Here is a 20,401-nt window from a genome sequence, read left to right as displayed (position 1 = left end):
CGTCGCCGTCCTGCGGTGCGGGGCAGAACTACACCTTTTTCCGTTTGGTCATCTTGCTCAAAGTTAAAATGTTTTAATTTACTAACGATTATTTTCAGTTATTATCAGTTGATTATTTTGTTTGGCTCCGAAAATGTAAAGCGCCAGTGTGTAAGATTTAGTGACATCTAGTGGTGAACGTGTGCATGAGAAAGTCACATGATTCAAGTTGACTTTTATTTCTACAGCAAATACAGAGAGAAGACACAGCGCCACCCAGTGGACAGAAGAGTGTTCAGCTCATTTACATTTAGAATTAATTCTACCTTAAATATCATTTATTTATTTATATTAGAACTCACTTTGTTTTTGAGGTAGAAACATTTTTATTTTTAGTTTGAATAACTGGGATCAAACAAAGATCCATGTTTATGTTTTCTACTTTATACTCTTCATCATCATCACCATCTTCATCATTTTCATCACACAGACATATAAATAAATAAACATGTTTGTCTTTTGTAAACATAAACGCCCCCATGAGTCTGTTTAGCACCACAGTTATAAATAAAGTTGTATCAAATGTTTGGTCAGAGTTTGTGAGAAAAGGCACATTCCGACAAACAAACAAACAAACAAACAAACACGGCTACGTCAAACACCTCCACACTTTCACAATAAAAGCTTCTGAATGTACAACAACAGAGGTCGCAGTGCTGAACCCAGGCTCAGAGACGCTTGTACTTCCTGTGTGCAGGACGCAGGTGCAGCCTTGCCTCAGGGGGCGCTCACTGACACTTCCACACAAATAAACTGGACAAACAAAAGAGAGAGAAAAACACACACAGTCAACGCATTAGCATTAGCTTCTTAGCTGCTAATGTTAGTTTCTTGGTAACTAGCATTAGCGTCTTGGTAACTAGCATTAGCATCTTGAGCAAACTGGACAGAGAAAAGAGAACAAAGAGTGAGTGTTGAAACTCTGCCCTCTGCAGGCAGACAGCTGCAAACACAGCGAAGACAACTGTTTTGATTTGCGTCTCAGTTTTATTTCGCGTTGCTTTGCTTCTAGAGTTTGTTTACCTGCAGTCGCTGCCGCCGGCGCTGACCACAAACTTATCGTCACAGGAGAAGCGAACGTTGGTCACATGAGCAGAGTGACCAAAGTAACGTTTGTGTTTCGCCTTTGAAGAGAGAACAAACAGGTCAGGATGCCACCTGGTGGACACACAGATTCAGTATTCAAGGTGCAACATTGTCTCACAAATTTTTCGGAACAGGGGAAATCGAAGAGCTTGATGAGTCCGAAGTCGTCTCCTGTCACCAGGCTGATGCCGGCATGAGAAACACAAGCGCAGTTTACGTCGGCTTTTTCTGCGTTACGAGGCCAAACGCCGACAACCTCGTCGCCCAGGATGCTAACAAAGACAAACCAGCAGGGGTCAGTGTTTCTGCCCCAACATTAGGATAGAAGTCACTGACGCAGGTGAAGGTGCTAAAATACAATCATTCATTCACTCGTTACTGTGTAACATGAAAACCAGGTGTTTATGCATTAGCTTCTCTTTATTAGCATTAGCTTCTTGGTTACTAGCGTTAGTATCCATTCAATAAAGGATTATCTTATCTTATCTTGTCCTAGTTCCGGTTGTTAGTATCATAATAACTTGTGTTAGCCGCTTATTAACAGCATTAGCTTGTTTGTTACTGGTGTTAGATTCTTGTTAGCGTGAGCTTGGAGTGTAAGCTGGTTGGTGTGTCCTCACCTGGTCCATGTCGCCCAGGTGATCCTCTCAATGAGTGGCTGCTCCGTTACGATCTTCCCAGATGGAACTTCATGAACCTGCCGAGCGTACGAGCTGGTGGACACCTGGGACAAAGACGGAGGACACAAGGTTACTGTGAGGTCACAGGAAGACGCACACGTTCAGGCCAACTCACCTGGATGTGTCTGCTGTCAGCAGAGAAGTCCACCTGGAGGACGAAGCCGGGGATGTCCTTACAGTATCCGATTCGGTTCAAGGAAGGTCCCAAAGTCAGGTCATAAAAATCTACTGCACTCTCAACTGAACCCACGGCCAGGAACCGGTTATCTGAACTGAACCTGGACCACAAGAAAACCACACATGGGTCAGCTGCTGAGAAATGTCCTAACTGTCCTAACTTCTGTCGTAACATCTGTCCTAACGTGTCAAACATGTCACCTGATGTCCTGGATGGAGACGCTGCGGTCTCTCTTCTTGCCCCACACGGTGAGCGAGTTGACGAGCAGGACGATGAACTCTCCGTTCTCTGTGCCAATAGAAACCATTTCTCCGTTAGGGCTGTAGGAGGCGCACTTGGCAGGATGACCCAGATTCACTTTGTTCAGGAGTTTCTGACCAAGAAGAAGGAAATACACGTTTTTTAAATGTATTCTTTATATCCACAAGCTCAGACAGGACTGAGACGACGTTCAGGGGTTTTCCGTACCTTGTCGGCCAGATCCCATATTCTGATGGTTCCGTCGTCACTGGCTGAGATGAAGACGTCTTTGAAAGGGTGCGTGGCCAAACCCCAGATTCCTCCCTGAGTGTGTCCGTTGATCATGGTGTTGGAGGCGGCATTCTTCTCTCCGACCTCGATGATCTCTCCGTCTTTGGTTCCCACCAGGATTTTACCCTGGATTTTTCCAGGAGGCAAAGAAACGAGTCAAACCTTCTGAGGGTCATGAAAAACCTTAGTGAGGACGTCGCTGCACCACAGACCAAGACCTCGTACCTTCCCTCTGCAGACCGATCGGACGTTCTCCACCGGCTGACCCGTCTCCAGCTGGAATGCTCGACAACGCTTCATCTCCTGGTCCCAAAGCTTCACGGCTCCGCCCTCTTTAGTCCTGTGGAACACAACAACAAATCACCATCTTATTTTAGGTTAAAGTGGAGGGGGAGGAGTCACAAGTCCATCTGCAGCGACCACAGACCAAAGCCGTGTTTGGACCACAGACCAGTTCAGTTTGGTACAGTACGGTATGTTTCCATTCCCAATAATACCAGAAACCAGCAGTTCCATTCTTTGGCACCCTTCCTTTGGGTATGTTCAGGGCGAAGCTAGACCAGCTCCACTCATGTTTTTTTCTCCGCTGTCTTTCTCTGCCAGACGTCGGGCACCACCCATACTCCGCCTACCAAGTAAAGGTTCTGCCAGTGGAAACACAACCTGAACCAGGACTCTACCGTTTCAAACTGAACTGTACCGTGATGGAAACACGTCTCTGGGTCTGATGAAGACTCACGGTCGCTCCTTCCCTCCTGTGACGATGAGTCCGTCCCTCAGCGTGGTGTACATGGTGCAGACCGGGCCGCTGTGCGCCTTCGCCACCACGCGCACCAGGAAGTGCTCCCTCCACACGTACACGTCTCCGTTTATGGCTCCAGTGAAGGTCAGGTTGTTCTGGATCAGACAGACACTGAGTTAGACTCATCCACAGATGAACAGAAAGGTTCTGGTCTCAGGTGAGTGGATCTTACAGCACCAAAGGCCACAGAGAGCATGGTCTGCATGCGTCCGTCCTCCACCATGCCGATCACACCCTTCTTATACAGGAGCGAGCCTCCGACCAAAGTCCAGAACTTGATGTGTTTGATTCCCACAGACACAAACTGAGTGTCAGAGTCTGGTCTGAACTCCACCACAAAGATCCGCTCAGCGTGGCCGCCTTTACTCGTCACCTTGGTGCCTGGAAGAGAGGTCAAAGGTCAGGTTGTAATGCTGTTATCTGATCGCTGAGAGTTTGGACCCGGACAGAAACCCGGTACCTTCCTGCCACCTCCACACAGTGATGGTGTGTTCAGGTTCCACTCCCACAGACAGCAGCAGCTTTCCCGTGGCACTGAAGTTCACGTAACCGACACCTTTGGTGTGGGAACAGCGGAGGATGGACAGCGTCTGCTTTGTCATGGCATCCCACACGTGGATGGATGGGGCGAGGCCTGCAAGCAAAGATGAGAACCATAGAACCAAGACCTGAGGAACATGTGACTTTTGAGCACAGGAAGTCAAAGGTTTTAAAGGGATAGTTCAGCGTTCTGTGAGGTAACAACACCTCACCAAATCTGTGAGGGCCCCTGCTGCTGAGAACAAGCCTCACTATTAAAACTGACTTTTCCAACAGGAAACTGAAGTTTGTAAAGCACTCACTCTCCCACACCAAAGTCCATAGACAAAATCAGTGACGGGGGGACACAGGAGCTGCTGGTCTACTGGTCTACTGCTGCCTCGTGTGGTCATTTTGTGTAACTACGTTAAGACAAAATGAAATATTTCAAATGCCGAATTAAAAAAATAAGACATTTGAACTTGAGTGATGGAGGCAGCAGTGGATCAACAACTTCTGTGTGTGTGATGTTAAATCAATGATTTTCTCTATGAGGTTTGGTGTGGGAGAGTGAGTGCTTTACAGTGAGATAAAGACGTGATCATGTGATGTAGATTTAAACTGATGTGTGATGTCTCTCCTGGCAGCCATGTTTTCTGCTCACAGCACAGTCAGTGCTACAAAAACCTGAACTATCTCTTTAAACTGGAGAGGAACAAACACATCAAGTAACCAGGAACCAAGGCACTGAGGTGTAGAGGAGATGAACTTCTGTGTAAACAAACAAACAAAAACAAGACCAGAGGAAGTGAAGGAGAAACCAGGCAGTGAAGAAGAGCAGGGGAACACAAAAGGAAGACGTCCGTCAGCAGGTGAAGGTGAAGTTTGTGAGGAAACATCAGGAGACGGATCCATCAGAGCAGAACTGAGGACTTCTGTCCTCTTCACTGTCAATGTGACGTGACATCACCACAGAGTTTGTTTCTCTGCTGATGAGCAGATGTTCAAACCTCAACAGTTTATCTTCTGAGTATCATGAACTTCTACAGTACATGTAAAGTGGTTTGTCACGTGACGTCCTGCTCTGGAGACACACACTGTCCCACGTGATCATGACAACACTTAACTGTGATGGAGCGAGCTCAGTGAAAACATGGCTGCCAGCAGAGACATCACAAAAAATCTACGTCACATGATCACGTCTTTATCTCACTGTGAAGTTTGTAAAGCACTCACTCTCCCACACCAAACCTCAGAGAAAATCAGTGATTTTAGCTGCGGGGACACAGGAGCTGCTGGTCCTCTGCTGCCTCGTGTGGTCACTATGTGTCCCTGAGGTCAATCTGAACATTAGATTTCAAACACTGAAGTGACAAAATAAGACATTAGAACTTAGTGATGGAGGCAGCAGTGGATCAATAAGTCCTGTGTGTGTGATATTAAAATCACTGATTTTCTCTATGAGGTTTGGTGTGGGAGAGTGAGTGCTTTACAAACTTCAGTTTCACAGTGAGATAAAGATGTGATCATGTGACGTAGATTTTTGAGGTGACGCAGATGTCTTAGGCTTGTAGACTTATAAGTATTTGTGTCCTTGCTCTCAGCCACAGTCACACTGACCTGAGGATCACTGATGAACACATGAAGTTCAGTGTGTTTCTGACATTCATGCTCTGATGTATCATCTGCACACACACACACACACACACACACACACTCACACACAGATGACCAGAGGCTTCGTGCTCAATAAAGGGGGCGGAGCCAGAGAGATGCTGATACTCACCTGATACTTCAGCCTCTACACAGTGAGAGCAACACACAAACACACACACACACACACACACACACGTTACACACTGAGCATGAACATGTGTGTGTGTGCGTGTGTGTGATGTCTTACCTGGCAGCTCACTGATGTCACCTGGTGGTGATGATGATGATGCAGTGACAATGAGGAAGCAGTGGAAAAGAAAAAAAGTGCAATGGGCAAAAAGCAGCTGAATCATGGATGAAAATCATGACTCGTCAACAGCTGACACTGGTTTCTTTAAAGATGGTGCGTCTTATTTTATCATACGCTTATCGTATGTTGTGTCTTATTTTATGGTACGTTTAATGTACGTCCTGTCTGGACTCTTAGATTTGTTGAAGATGTTTTCTCATCTTCAATGACCTCACTTCCTGCCGGAGACTCACCGATCTGTCCGGTGGCAATGATGTTTTGATATTTCGGGTGTTGATTGACAGTCAGACAGAGGATGTCGTCTGTATGTTCCAAGTAGAAACTCTGAGTTCCTGTTAGAACAAGAACAATCGTTACATCATCAGCAACGTTTAAATGAAATGAGTTCTCCTCCGAGTTCTCCTCAGAGTTCCCCTCAGAGTTCTCCTCAGAGTTCTCCTCAGAGTTCCCCTCAGAGTTCCCCTCAGAGTTCCACTCAGAGTTCCACTGACCGGCAGACAGGTTCTGAACGACCACTGTGGCGGCGGTGTGGAAGACGATGTCAGCACCGTCATTGAGGTAATGCAGGTTGTTGCGACAGTCGAATCCCCTGTAGCCGAAAACATGCTCCAGGACCAGTTCCTGAAAAAACAAACAGGGTTCTGAAATAACGTCCAATGACGGTGAACTGACGTCAGTGAGGTGTCACACCGACCTCCACCACTTTCTTCTTCTTGGTGACGTTGTTCTTCAGAAGTTTGTCTGGCAGCGGCGCAGCTCGACTCACCGGAGGCCTGAAGGGGACAGACAGTCACGGGTCAGAGACCATTCACATCATTACTGGTCAACAATCCAGCGGCCAGTACCTCTCATCCACAGGGAGTTCTTTGTGCTGCAGGTGAGGTTTGGTTCCTGACATGTTCCTGATGCTGGACGAGTAGATCTTGGTGACGTAATCCACTGCTTTCTCTCGGGCTACATCGCTATCATAACCTGTAAACACAACAAGTCCTCAACGCAGCTGTCTTTTTTTCTGACACTGTCCTGGTCCTACTGCAGACTCTGAAGATGACATGACACCATGATTCCGCTGTGGTGGTGTCACATCTGACTGAAGAACTAGGAGGTATGAAGGCTGTCCATAAACCTTGAGAGCTTATACCCAGACCTCCAAAGTAAGACCGAAAACTTGCATACCTCGTCCCTAAACATCCAGTCAGTCCCTAGCCCTTCAGACCTAGTCATTACACCTCCTGAGGTAGTACCTGCACCAGAACCAGTCCCTATACTTCTAGAACTAGTTTATAAACCTCCAGGGTTTGTCCTCAAACCATCCAAACTCATCACCATACTTCTTTAAACCTGTGTCTGAGTTTTAGGACCGTTACCTCCATCCTCCTCAGTGTCATCATCCGATTCCTCGCTGTCCACAGCTTTACTCTCTTTGTGACCCGGTGGCTCTCGTGTCCAGATCATCAGAGCAGTGTCAGCCCCGCCCACTGACAACAGCACAGAATCATCATTGGACCAGCGGATGTTCGTCACATTGGTGCTGTGACCCACGTATTTCTTAAACTTGGCAAACTGTCCCTGAGATCAGATTTCAACGTAAGAAACTCAAAGAGAAATGAGATCAATGTTCTCAGCTCTGTGTAACTTTGATGACTGTAAGAATCTTACTCTGGAGGGGAAGCTGAACAGTTTGAGGAAGCCGAAATCATCTCCAGTGGCGAGCAGTTTATGATCTTTGGTGAGAGAGGCAGCATTGACGAAGCTTAGTGTTGGCCATATTCCCTCACAGGTTGGACCCAGAACTGAGGTCCAGCTCGCCCACTCCAGCTTTTCAAACTGAAAACACACAAACAAAAATATTGGTGCAAACGTGTATGTCTCAATTATCTGCGTAATATTGAAATAAAGCAAACCTCGGCCACACTGATGTTCTGTTTACGTCCTCGCGGTGCCTCAAAGAACAGTTGCTCTTTAGCTCCGGTGTTCACCTGCAGAAGTTTACCTGTAGACGGAAACATCAGCAGATGATGCTCTGACGTCATGTGTGAAACTGAAGGCTAGCACTGTAGAGATATTGGAATTTAGCCTGTAATCAATACTGTTAGCAGCAAGTTTTACATATATTTAGCATGACCTAAAACATGAAGCTAACACCTTACATATTCTTCTACCATGCTAATGTTTTAACTTCTGTCACCATTTTCAGTCTAAACCTCAACAACCTGTCCCCAGACCTCCAACACAAGTCCCTAAACTTCCAGAGAGAATGACCTGAAGAACCAGTCCTTACACCTCCAGAGGTAGTCCCTGTCCCTGGAACTTAAGAATAAATTCATACACCTCCAGAGGTCTAGGCTTTGTCCTCAGACTATCCAAACTCATGCCCAAACTTGTGTAAACCTACATCTGTGAGCTTCTGTGAGTATGTGAACAAACAACAGCATTTGACAGGTATAATGTAAAATGAATGAATGAACTTCTGTCACCATTTACAGTAGCATGTTAGCTTCATATTGTTACAGGTGTGTGTTCACCTCTCGAGTCCCAGTCGATGTGGGTGATGTAGCTGCCGGCGCCTTTACAGATGCCAACTCTCTTACTGGTCAGGACGTTATAAATGTCCACGAAGGAATCATGGGACGCCACGGCCAAGTATTTCCCTGCATCTGAACAAACACATAACGCTGTGAGTCACCGCTCACCAGCCAATCACCTTCACTCTGTGTCACACCTGGGTGCTGAGTTCAGGCACCTTGGGAGAATCGGATGTCGGAAATGAGCTCTCTGCGGTGATGGAAGGTGACCATGTCCTCGAGAGTGTCCGCGTTCACAACCAGGAAGCTGCCGTCGTTCAGACCGACTGCCAGCGCTTTACCGTCAGGAGAGAAGGCACAGCACCTCCCACCTGTCAGGTGACATGCAGGTGAGACTTGTGTAACCAGATGTAGCTCCAGCTGTCAGACGTGGATCTCACCTTTCTTGAGTTTGCGAACGGCAACCATGCGGTGATTTGCTGAGAGTTCCCAGATCCTCAGAGTTTTATCGTCGCTGACTGTGGCGCAGACAGGAAGTAGAGGATGAGCAGCCAACCCCCAAACCTCACCTTCCATATGACCCTGAACACAACATAGGTGAACAGGTGAAATGAAGCACAGACAAGCTCAGGTGAGTCGTGGTCTTCAGTCTCACCTGGACCAGCAGGGTCATGGATCCACTCTTGTCGATCTCCAGGATTTCTCCATTCTTTGTCCCCAGCAGGATGTGGCCGTGTCCCAGAGTGATGGCTCTGATGGATGGGTTGTCCTCCAGCAGCAGACCTGATCCACAACCACAGAACACTTACTTATCTGTATAAACTTGTAACTTGATACAGTTGTTGTGTATCTGCTCTTGGTCTCTCTCTCTCTTCTGTCTCTACCTCATCTCCCTCTTGTCCTTTCTCTCCCCCCTTTCTGTCCCCCACTTCTCCTTTCACCCCAACCGGTCAAGGCAGATGACTGCACATCTCTGAGCCTGGTTCTGTCAGAGATTTCTTCCTGTTAAGAGGGTGTTTTTTCTCTCCACTGATGCTTAGTGTTTGCTCATTGTGTGAACTGTTGGGGTTCTCTGCTCTTCTTGAAATAATGTACGTTATGATTTGATAAAATTGAATTGACAGACATTGGACAGACTAACAGATACTGACAGGCACTGACCCCGACCCCTGACCTCGGTCCACAGAGACGACAGACAGGAGTGGTTTACCTTTAGATGACGCAGACAGCGCTGCCCTCTTGATGGCGTAGGTTTTCAAACATCGCTCAAACATGTCGTCCCACAGTTCCACGATACCGTCCTTCCCCCCGGTCACAAAACCCTGGACAGTGAACACACCACGGGAAAAGAAAACATCAAATGTTGTTATTTTCAGTGAAACAGACAGAGATTCACAGATGAATGGATGAATTAACAGATGAGTTGATGACGACCTTGTCGAGGGAGCACATGGCGAACACGGGGCCGTCGTGGGCTTTGATGGTCTTGATGAGCGTTGTGTCTCTCCAAATGTAAACGTCTCCGTTTGTGGCTCCAGAGAAAACGAGGTCCTCAGATCGACCGTAACACGCCGACATCATGGTCTCCTGTTTCCCAAGATTCCCGAATATCCCGCGTTTGAATGTCAGACCGCCCCCTGCAGGACGAGGACAGACAAATCATTCAAATGTTTTCAGAGGAAGTCAGAGACAGTCAAAGAAGAGACAGAGGAAGAGAGTTTTACCTGAATGTTGCCAGAACTTGATGTGTTTCATGCCCACAGAGACCAGTTTGTCCATCCTGAATGGATTACTCCTCACCACCAAGATCTTGTCTTTGTGCCCCCTGAAGGACACACATGACACAGATGAATGAGGACTGTGGACATCACAGGTGTTCACAGGGGTGTTCAGATGCTGTGTTCAGGTGTTGCATTCAGATGCGGTGTTCATGTGTTGTGTTCAGATGCTGTGTGAGTTCAGGTGTTGTGTTCAGGTGCTGTGTGAGTTCAGGTGTTGTGTACAGGTGTGTTCAGGTGTGTGAATTCAGGTCTTGTGTTCAGGTGTTGCATTCAGATGTTGTCTTCAGGTGTTGCATTCAGATGTTGTGTTCAGATGCTGGGTATAGGTGTTGTGTTCAGGTGCTGGGTATAGGTGTTGTGTGAGTTCAGGTGTTGTGTACAGGTGTGTCAGGTGCTGTGTTCAGTGTGTGATGTGTTCAGGTGTTGTGTGATGCTGTGTTCAGGTGTTGTGTGAGTTCAGGTGTTGTGTTCAGATGCTGTGTTGTTGTGTTGGTGCAGGTGCTGTTCAGATGTTGTGTTCATGTGTTCAGGTGTTGTGTTCAGGTGCTGTGTTCAGCTGTGTTCAGATGCTATGTTCAGGTGTTGTGTGAGTTCAGGTGTTGTGTTCAGGTGCTGTGTTCAGATGCTGTGATGCTGTGTTCAGGTGATGTGTGAGTTCAGGTGTTGTGTCTGGTGTGTTGTGGTTGTGTTCAGGTGTTGCATTCAGATGCTGTGTTCAGGTGTTGTGTTCAGCGCTGCATTCAGATGCGTGTTCAGGTATTGTGTTCAGGTGTTGTGTTCAGGTGTGAGTTCAGGTGTTGTGAGTTCAGGAGTACAAGTGTTGTGTGAATTCAGGTCCTGTGTTCAGGTGTTGCATTCAGATGTTGTGTTCAGGTGCTGTGTTCAGGTGTTGTGTTCAGGTGCTGTTTCAGGTGCTGTGTTCAGGTGTGTGTGTGAGTTCAGGTGTTGTGTTCAGGTGTGTTCAGGTGCTGTGTTCAGATGCTGTGTTCAGGTGCTGTTAGGTGTTGTGTTGTTCAGTGTGTGTTCAGGTGTGTTCAGGTGTTGTGTTCAGATGCTGTGTTCAGGTGCTGTGTTCAGGTGCTGTGTTGTGTGTGTGCTGTGTTCAGGTGCTATGTTCAGGTGTTGTGTGAGTTCAGGTGTTGTGTTCAGGTGCTGTGTTCAGATGTTCAGATGCTGTGTTCAGGTGATGTGTGAGTTCAGGTGTTGTGTTCAGGTGTTGTGTTCAGATGTTGTTCAGGTGTTGCATTCAGATGCTGTGTTCAGGTGTTGTGTTCAGACGCTGCATTCAGATGTGTTCAGGTATTGTGTTCAGGTGTTGTGTTCAGGTGCTGTGTGAGTTCAGGTGTTGTATGAGTTCAGGAGTTGTGTACAGGTGTGTTTAGGTGTTGTGTGAATTCAGGTCCTGTGTTCAGGTGTTGCATTCAGATGTTGTGTTCAGGTGCTGTGTTCAGGTGTTGTGTTCAGGTGCTTTCAGGTGCTGTGTTCAGGTGTTGTGTGAGTTCAGGTGTTGTGTTCAGGTGTGTTCAGGTGCTGTGTTCTGTGCTGTGTTCAGATGCTGCTGTGTTCAGGTGTTGTGTTCAGGTGCTGTGTTCAGGTGTTCAGTGTGCAGGTGTTGTGTGAGTTCAGGTGTTGTGTTCAGGTGTGTTCAGGTGTTGTGTTCAGATGCTGTGTTCAGGTGCTGTGTGAGCTCAGATGCTGTGTTCAGGTGTTGTGTTCAGATGCTGTGTTCAGGTGCTGTGTGAGTTCAGGTGTTGTGTTCACGTGTTGTGTTCAGGTGCACATACCTGGCCTTGGCCAGTCTCTCTCCTTTCTTCCAGTCCCAGATCACGATGGAGTGAAACTCGTCGATTCCAACTGAAATCAAACTTTTCCCGTCGGCTGAGACACACACAGATGGAGAGGACACAAAGTTGCAGACACAGGGACACAGGGACACAGAGACAAAGAGACAAAGAGACAAAGAGACATCAGACATCAGACATCAGATAGACTCGGGTTCAGAATCTGGTGATTGACAAATATCACTTCACTTCAACTTCAAATATAGCTTCATCATCGGTTGCCGTGTTGATTCAGGGACAGTTACCTGTGAAGTCCAGAGCACAAACTCCCCTGCTGTGGTGTCCCTTCAGCAGAGACAGACACTTCAGAGTCTGGATGTCCCACACATGGACAGCTGGGTCTCTGCCCACCTGAACATATAATCACACATGCTAACAGACTAACAGGTGCAGCCAATCATAAGCCGTTTGTGCTCTGAGTGGGCGGGGCCAGCGTACCTGAGCGGAGGCCACGTAGTCTTTGAGCGGGTGGACGGCAAGGCTGAGGATGTCGTCGTCGTGACCGAGGTAGAACCTCTGACTGTGCTGCAGTCGGTTGTAGACGATGACGACGGCGGCAACGTGGTACACGACCTCGCCCGTCTGAGTGTAGAACAGGTTGTTACGACAGTCGAAGCCGCGATACCTGCAGGAAACAAGAAACAGGAAACCGATGAACGTTAGAAGAATGAAGGTTGCTGTTTTTTTTTTAATGATTTTCTGTTTTTGGTTTTCACCCGTGAACGAACTGCAGGCGAAGCCCCTCCTCCGGAGCTTTCTGCCGCTTCAGAGAACCAATCAACTTCTTCCTGAGCTGAGGCAAGTCCTCCTTATAAACCTGCAGACAGAGACAGATGAGACACACGTCCATCGTCCTTCATCATCTACACCGCATCATCAAGTTTAACGTCCATGTCACCTGACGTTCGTAGGTCATCTGAGCTTCCTGTTCGATGTCCGAGTCCAGCTCTGGGACGTCCGACACGTCAGAGTCCGACTCTCCACTGTTGGAGTCGGCATAACCTTCTGATGACGCCACCCAGAGGAGAGACATTGTTATAGCAGGTTGACAAAGATCATTATGAGATTTTGAGGTGGTAAATCTACCTTGGAGGAGGGGCTCCAACACGCCATTCATGACACCTTCAGGCAGGAATCTCCACTGAAAGACCGCATGGTCGGCTCCGCCAGTGCTGACCACCCACTGCAGGTCATTGGACCAGCGGACATTGGTGACATGGGCCGAGTGACCGATGTACTTCTTGAATTTGGCTCCTGTAGAAGAAGAAGTTTTAGAAATTATGCAAAGGTTCCAGGTTCTGCCAAAACCTTCGTCATTACAGACAGAACAATAATAATGATCTGACTCTGGTTCCACCGGACAGTGAGGTACAGGAGTCACTGAACACCTGAGCTTGTCTTGCAGATCCAGGAGGGACTGACCTTTTTTCAGGCAGGGAAACCGGAAGAGTTTGACGAAGCCGAGCTCGTCTCCGCTCACCAACACGGTGCTGCTGTAGTTAGCATCGACAGAGTTCACGTTGGTCATGTTGGAGTACTTGGGCCAGATGCCGTTCACCTCGGCTCCAACAACGCCCGTCCACGTCATCCAGTGAATCCCCTTCGCTTCGTCTTTAGGAACCAGTTTCCCAGCTAGAGGTTCAAGGAAGAGCGTAAAAGGTCAGGAGGTCACAGGTTCCAGGTCAAAGGAAAACCTTGTTTCCTCCAGACCTGACTGTTCAGTTAAATGTTGTGAAGGATATCATAGAGGGGTGGGGCTAGTCCACTGCAGTCTGTGGATTGGTCGACAGAGAATAAAGACTTGGAATGGAAGGAAAAAAACTCAAAAGCCGTTACCCGGCATCCTGTAGAAGAGCCGCTCTCCAGCGCCATCATTGGTCTGCAGGAAGCGACTGTCGACTGACCAGTCCAGGTGAGTGATGAAGGAGGTGGAGCGGCTACACTCGCCCACTTTCTTGTAGCGCTGGGCAACGGCATAAACATCCACCAGGCCATCGTTTGATCCCACAGCCAGGAAGGAGCCGTCTGGAGAGAACTTGAGCTCGTGGATCACCTCCTTCCTGTCCTTGATGTGGACGACCTCGGTCATGTCCCTGAAGAAAGAATCTGTTAACTTAGCGACTTCTGTCTTCCAACGTCCACAGCAGGGGTGCTCAGTACGTCGATTGCGATCTACCAGTCGATCGCAAAGGTAGTGTGGATGTACAGTAACATTAAAAAAAATAGACGTCAGCCTATCATCCATCCCGTCACTTGATTGATATACAGGGCAGCCAGTCAGATGACATCTGACTTTTTCTGACACTTAGGTCACTGCGCATGCGCAAACAATGATGCTAAGCGCAGCAGCAAAACTAGCAAGATAGCAAGCGAGTTACCTCCAATTCTTAGCCCTTGGTTTTTTCTCTTAAACTTAAGAAAGAGAATAAAATGAGTGGAGGAGCTGGACCAAGACAAAAACATGTCACTTTCATAAGGAATGGGAGGAGGACTTTTTTTTCACAATGACATTTTCGAAGTGTGTTTAATGATCATTTGGAAGTGTGCTTGAGGCTGGCTGTCAGCAGCTACTGTCCAGACTATGTATCGCTGGCTGATTCCATTCAGTGCAAGTCATCAGAGTAAAGTCAAGTAATGACAACAAATGTACATAGTTAATTGTGTTGTGTTGTGCAATATGGGCCCATGTGGTTATGCAAGGTACATCAACATACACTGTACATATAAAGAATTCTCAATATATTTATAGATAAATATATGTTTTGCATTTTTGTCGTCGGTAGATCATTTTGACTTGGTCATTTTATAAGTAGCTCGCATGCTGAAAAAGTGTGAGCACCCCTGGTCTAGAGTTCCTCGAGGCTCAGTCCTTCCTTGCATTGACTTTTTACGAAAATCTCATCCGTGTAGTATAACATGTGACGGCACAGTTAGCGTTAGCATAAAAGTGAGCTTACCTGACACGCAGCACAGTGAAGGATCCGTCCTTCATACCCAGTGCGAGCTGAGAACCGTCATTGTTGAAGGAAACACTTCGGACAGATTCCTCCATGTTACATCGAGCCAGCAGGGTGTGATCCGGAAGACTCCACAACCTGAGACGCACACAGGTGGGACATGAACTCAGGTCCAGCCTGAGGGAGGTGGGGCAGAGTTTGGTGGGAGGGGTCACACTGACCTGACAGAGCGGTCGTCGCTCCCAGTGACGGCGACCGGCTGTTTGGGATGCAGGTCAAGTGCCCACAGCTCGCCCTCACTGTGACCCTGCATCAGCAAAACTGGTTTGTCACGATCTCGGACCATCACCTCAAAGATCTCGCTGTCCTGAGTTCCTGCCAGGATCCGGTCGGCCTTCCAGCAAACACTGCGGATAGAAAGACCTGGAAGACATTTAACAATGACAGAACCTTCAGAGGACACAAAAACAGAATGCATGGAGCAGTACCACCAGACATCCTGCGGAGGGCAGTGTGGCCGAGAGAAAGACATTTCAACAACAAGAAAACTAAATATTCTCACAGCCGCCTGTTTTCTATGGTGGATGAACTGCGTAACAACCTTATCAGAAATGACTGAGTCAGACCTTTGTATCCCTGCTCAGCTTCTCTCAGGTCGATCTTTGTGATGGGTTTGAAGTCGACGTCCCACAGTCGGATGCAGCCGTCGCGCCCTCCAGTGGCAAATCCTTCCTCACAGGCGTGCATGCTGAAGATCCCGGCCTACATGGAAGATTACAGGAAAAACTAAAACATGCTTCCTGTCAGAACTTCTGCTTCTCTTTCACTCTCCCTCCAGTGGTCAACATATGGCTCAACAGTGCCCTCTGCCTGTTTCTTGTGGTGAAACCTCAGCAAACGTCTCCATGAACTCTGGGAAATTTCTGGAAGTTTGGGTCCAGATGTTTTCCAGAGTTTTCTGTTCACATTTGTAGAACGCAGCGGGGGGAAGCACCTCCCTGTGGACAGTTTGAGGAACACTGAACTTACTCCATGTGCTGCCTGGACGGTCCTGACCAGCGTTATTCCTCTCCACACGTAAACGTCTCCGTTCAACGCTCCAGAATACGTCAGCTCGTCTTTGGCGGCAGCGACGCACAGGATGGTCTGCAGGTCGCCCGTCTTCCCAAAAATCCCTCGTTTAGGAGTCAAAGCGTTTCCACAGAGAGTCCAGAACTGACGACACAGGTTTTTATATCATCAATAAACACCGGGGGATCAATAATCAGATCAACACAGAAACTGATCAGCAAATAAAGATTCAAACGTAGACGCCACGTCTCACCTTGATGTGTTTGACCCCGCAGCTGACGAGACGACTCGACTGGAGCGGATCCCAGGTCACGTCAAATATCTGCAGGTGATCGATGCAACGCTGGATCAATCAATACTGATACTGATCCATCAGTACTGAGACTGATATACTGAGACTGATCAATCAATACTGAGACTGATCAATCAATACTGAGACTGATCAATACTGAGACTGATCAATCAATACTGATACTTATCAATACTGATACTGATCCATCAGTACTGAGACTGATCAAAACTGAGACTGATCAATACTGACACTGACCAATACTGAGACTGATCAGTACTGAGACTGATCAATCAATCATCAATGATTGATGAAAACATGTTTTCTGAATAGTCATCAATAACCAAAGGTGTGTGTATGTGATTGACTGCTGAGTCATACTCTGTCTGAGTGTCCGGTTGCCGTGGCGATGACTCGTCCTCTCCTCCAGTCCCAAACACACACTGTGTTTTTTGCGTCCAAACCGACAGAAACCAGACGCTGCAAAAGAAAACATCAATCTTTTATTTACGCACTGGTGTATGTGTGTGTATAGGGGGCGTGACTCACCTGTCCATCAGAGTCGAAGGTGAGGCAGGCGACACCGTGCGTGTGGACGTCCCGCAGGATGGACGCCGTCTGCACGGCATACGTGTCCCACACACAGATGAACGGGTCCTTCCCCACCTGACCCGTCGCCACCTGGATCTTATCGGGATGAAGTGCCAAACTGCGACAAGTGAAACACAAGCCACATCACTGTGAGCACCACACGCGGGCAGTGTGACACATCGCAACACCGGCTCACGTAAACTCACGTAAAAAAAACAAAAAGTCACGCAAACTCCCGTAAATTCACATAAATCCGTAAAAGACACATTTTACCATGATATTTAGTTTCAAATCAAACCGTGTCTGACGCACATTTACCTGATATTTTGGTTCAGACAAAACAACGTCAGTGTGGAACTCTCTGTCGCCCCCTTCAGGATTAATATTAAAGTTCAGAGTTTTGTTTTTTTAAGACTAAACTTTTTTTTTCTGATATTTTGTGATGATGTCAGAGACATGCATGGAGAGCGCAAAGCATCATGGCAATGGAAACATGGAGACAAACCTGCAGCTTCAGCTGTTGCTGCCACGGAAACGCTCCAACTTATTGTTTCCTACATTTCTCGACTCTGACTCTACAACTGAAGTGAGACACGCCCCCTCACCTGATGATGTCATCGTTGTGTCCCAGGTAGAACTTCTGGGTGTGGTCTCGGGTGTTGTAGACCACGCCCACCCCAGCCACAAAGTACACCACCTCCTTCCCGGCGGTGTAGTAGAGGTTGTTGCGACACTGGTGACCTCTGTAGCCATGAATCCACTCCAGCCTCAGCTGACAGCGTGGCGCCGTCTTATCCGACATGTTAGCGCGCTAACACGACGTCAAACATCCACCACGTAAAAAAAAATAAACGCATCCGATTCTTCAGCTCCGACGACGTCACTTCAGCCACAACAACCGACCTTTGACCTCTGCTGTTGGCCCTAAGGCTGATGGGTAATGTAGTCCGTCATTGTCGTCTCTTTAACTACATCTCCTGTGATTCCACGCCACAGCTTTATGCTGAAGAAAAACACGAACTGTTCCTTTAATTTTTCTGATTTTCACCAGAAACAAAAATACAAACGTGAAATTAAATTCTCACATTTACGATCTTTTCATAAGAAAAGTAAGTTTACGTTGAGTCCACTAGGATTTTATAGAAAAGTAAAAATGATTTTATAAAAACATTAAAAATCTTTTCTTTTAAAACTAAATACAAACATGTTTTTAATATCAGTGTAAACATATATTTTTATAATATAGCATTTTAATAAGATAATCATAAAATAACTAATTCTATTTTATTTTACGAGCAAAGAGGAAAATAATTATATAATAATTATATATTATAATTATAACATTTAATAATTACAACAGTTTTTAAATTTCAGTGTAAAAACAAACAAACATTTAAATCTTTTTCTTCTATGAAGCGGATTTAGTGAAATATCGCGGTGATGGTTCCTCAGCAGGATCGCGGAACATTCCCGGGTTTCAGTGTGCAAGTCACAGGAAACGCTTTAAGTATATGAATATGTGTATAATATCAATGTGTGATGTGTAGATACTCTCTCACACACACACGCGCGCGCACACACACACACACACACACGCGCGCACACACACACACACACACTCGGTGTAAACGTGAGAAGATCCCGGCTCGTGTTTCTTCGTCTCTTCTGCTTAAATCCGCAGATTATGACCGAGCATCATCACCATCAGCAGCAGCAGCAGAATCCGCTTCACCGACACCGACACCGCAGCCGCTGCTGTGTCCGCGCAGAGGCGACACAGTCTGGCAGAGACCCGCAGCCACTCCCGCTCTCAAAGAGCCGCAAAACACGCAGGAAAAAGCGACGACATGAAGGGAAAATTAGGGAATATTAACGGGAATGTGAGGGAAGAGCGAGTGCGTCATTACAGGGAGAACCCACCACTACACTTCCGGTTAAGGTTTTCAAACTAAAAGACCCCCGCGCCAACGTCCACGCGGATGTGTGATGTGCGCTGTTTATGAGATGCGTGAAAACACACAAATGTTCATATTTTTACTGTTAACGCGCAACAATAATCGTTGTTTATCCTGCTTTAGCATCGTTTAAATAACGGCACACATTTTATTTTGAAAGTACACCTGTTAATATCCGGTTAGTTTTGCGCTCATCTACTCGAGCTTCCCGCCTCAGGTCAGGTGCAGCAGCGGGGCCATGAATCACAGCTAAGGAGCCGCGGTGCATGATGGGAGGTGGAGTCAGCATACAATTGAAAAAATGTATATATACAACTTCCTGTTTGACAAACCGCTTCCGGTTTGGAAATGTAAAATCAGCGTTCAGTAATTTTCACTTTGATAAATAAATACACTTTATTGACCTTTGAACTGGGAAAGTGAAGAGGATAATTAGCCTAGTTAGCTCTTATTTAAAATAAATTTACGACTAAAAAAAGATGATGATAGATTGTACGTTAACACTTTAACTGAGTACTGAGTATTCTATTACTTTTAACGCCTTTTAGCTAAAATATCATGTTAGCATAAGCATCAGATTGACATTAATTTCCTCTCAGCTCAGTTTAACATGTTACAATTATTATTATTATTCTTTTTATAAAGTGTTCTGTTTGTTGTCCTTTAGTTTCTTCTGTGTGGCTCAGCTGGTTGTGTGATAATGATCAATGATCGTGTGATGATCAATGATTGTATAATGATCAATGATTGTGTAACAATCGTGTAATGATCAATGATTGTGTTACGATCGTGTAATGATCAATGACTGTGTCACGATCGTGTAATGATCAATGATTGTAACGATCAGTGATTGTATAATGATCAATGATTGTGTCATGATCGTGTAATGATCAATGCTTGTGTCATGATTGTGTAATGATGATTGTGATAATGATTGTGTGATGATCAATGACTGTAACGATCAATGATCGTATAATGATCAATGATCATGTCATGATCGTGTAATGATCAATGATCGTGTAATGATCAATGATTGTGTAATGATCAACGATCGTGCAATGATCAATGATTGTGTAATGATCAATGATTGTGTCATGATCAATGATTGTATAACAATCAATGATCGTGTGATGATCAATGATTGTAACGAATGATTGTGTAACGATCGTGTAATGATCAATGATTGTGTAACGATCTTGTAATGATCAATGATTGTAGCGATCAATGATTGTATAATGATCAATGATTGTATAATGATCAATGATCGTGTGATGATCAATGATTGTGTGATGAACAATTATTGTAACAATCAATGATTGTATAATGATCAATAATCGTGTAATCATCAATGATTGTGTAATCATCAATGATTGTGTCATAATCAATGATCGTATAACGATCAATGATTGTGTGATGAACAATTATTGTAACAATCAATGATTGTATAGTGATCAATGATTGTGTAACGATCTTGTAATGATCAATGATGATCAATGATTGTAACGATCAATGATTGTATAATGATCAATCATGATCGTGTAATGATCAATGATCGTGTAATGATCAATGATTGTGTCATGATCGTGTAAT

At 46.1% G+C, this 20,401-nt stretch overlaps 1 protein-coding gene across 3 annotated transcripts; it reads right to left on the bottom strand.

Annotated features, from left to right (window-relative positions):
- Positions 1-341: 341 nt before the first annotated feature.
- LOC122770529 (echinoderm microtubule-associated protein-like 6) lies at positions 342-18,036 on the bottom strand. Of its 3 annotated transcripts, XM_044027432.1 has the most exons (43): positions 17,462-18,036; positions 16,815-16,974; positions 16,647-16,745; positions 16,230-16,298; positions 15,935-16,120; positions 15,532-15,667; positions 15,127-15,328; positions 14,906-15,043; positions 13,785-14,041; positions 13,371-13,580; positions 13,035-13,202; positions 12,847-12,953; positions 12,665-12,765; positions 12,387-12,573; positions 12,194-12,299; positions 11,892-11,985; positions 10,051-10,151; positions 9,761-9,963; positions 9,537-9,648; positions 8,982-9,109; positions 8,767-8,908; positions 8,545-8,697; positions 8,327-8,458; positions 7,706-7,794; positions 7,461-7,628; positions 7,169-7,370; positions 6,647-6,773; positions 6,496-6,574; positions 6,293-6,422; positions 6,035-6,133; positions 5,739-5,759; positions 5,622-5,636; positions 3,777-3,950; positions 3,489-3,697; positions 3,254-3,411; positions 2,740-2,854; positions 2,452-2,640; positions 2,184-2,356; positions 1,921-2,083; positions 1,746-1,849; positions 1,244-1,397; positions 1,063-1,163; positions 342-792 (listed from the first exon to the last, which is right to left on the bottom strand). In XM_044027432.1, exons 1-43 carry the CDS (start codon positions 17,656-17,658, stop codon positions 768-770), a joined length of 5,883 nt encoding a protein of 1,960 aa, XP_043883367.1. In that variant the 5' UTR covers positions 17,659-18,036; the 3' UTR covers positions 342-767. The 3 variants fall into 3 exon arrangements, with proteins under 3 accessions (XP_043883367.1, XP_043883368.1, XP_043883369.1); XM_044027433.1 differs by lacking the exon at positions 5,622-5,636; XM_044027434.1 differs by lacking the exons at positions 5,622-5,636; positions 5,739-5,759.
- Positions 18,037-20,401: the final 2,365 nt, after the last annotated feature.

The sequence above is a fragment of the Solea senegalensis genome, linkage group LG6, assembly GCF_019176455.1.
Source record: "Solea senegalensis isolate Sse05_10M linkage group LG6, IFAPA_SoseM_1, whole genome shotgun sequence".
NCBI classification, from domain to species: Eukaryota; Metazoa; Chordata; class Actinopteri; order Pleuronectiformes; family Soleidae; genus Solea; species Solea senegalensis.
Note: the sequence above shows the minus strand (reverse complement) of the source record. Positions and strands in the feature narration are given on the sequence as shown.

Bases quoted from the DNA above. Each gene is read 5' to 3' on its own strand.
- LOC122770529 (XM_044027432.1), bottom strand. From the start codon at position 17,658: ATGTCGGATAAGACGGCGCCACGCTGTCAGCTGAGGCTGGAGTGGATT. The intron at 16,299-16,646 runs GTATGACTCAGC...GATCACCTGCAG, and splicing joins CAACCGGACACTCAGACAGA to ATATTTGACGTGACCTGGGA. The intron at 12,954-13,034 runs GTAGATTTACCA...TGGCGTCATCAG, and splicing joins GTTGGAGCCCCTCCTCCAAG to AAGGTTATGCCGACTCCAAC.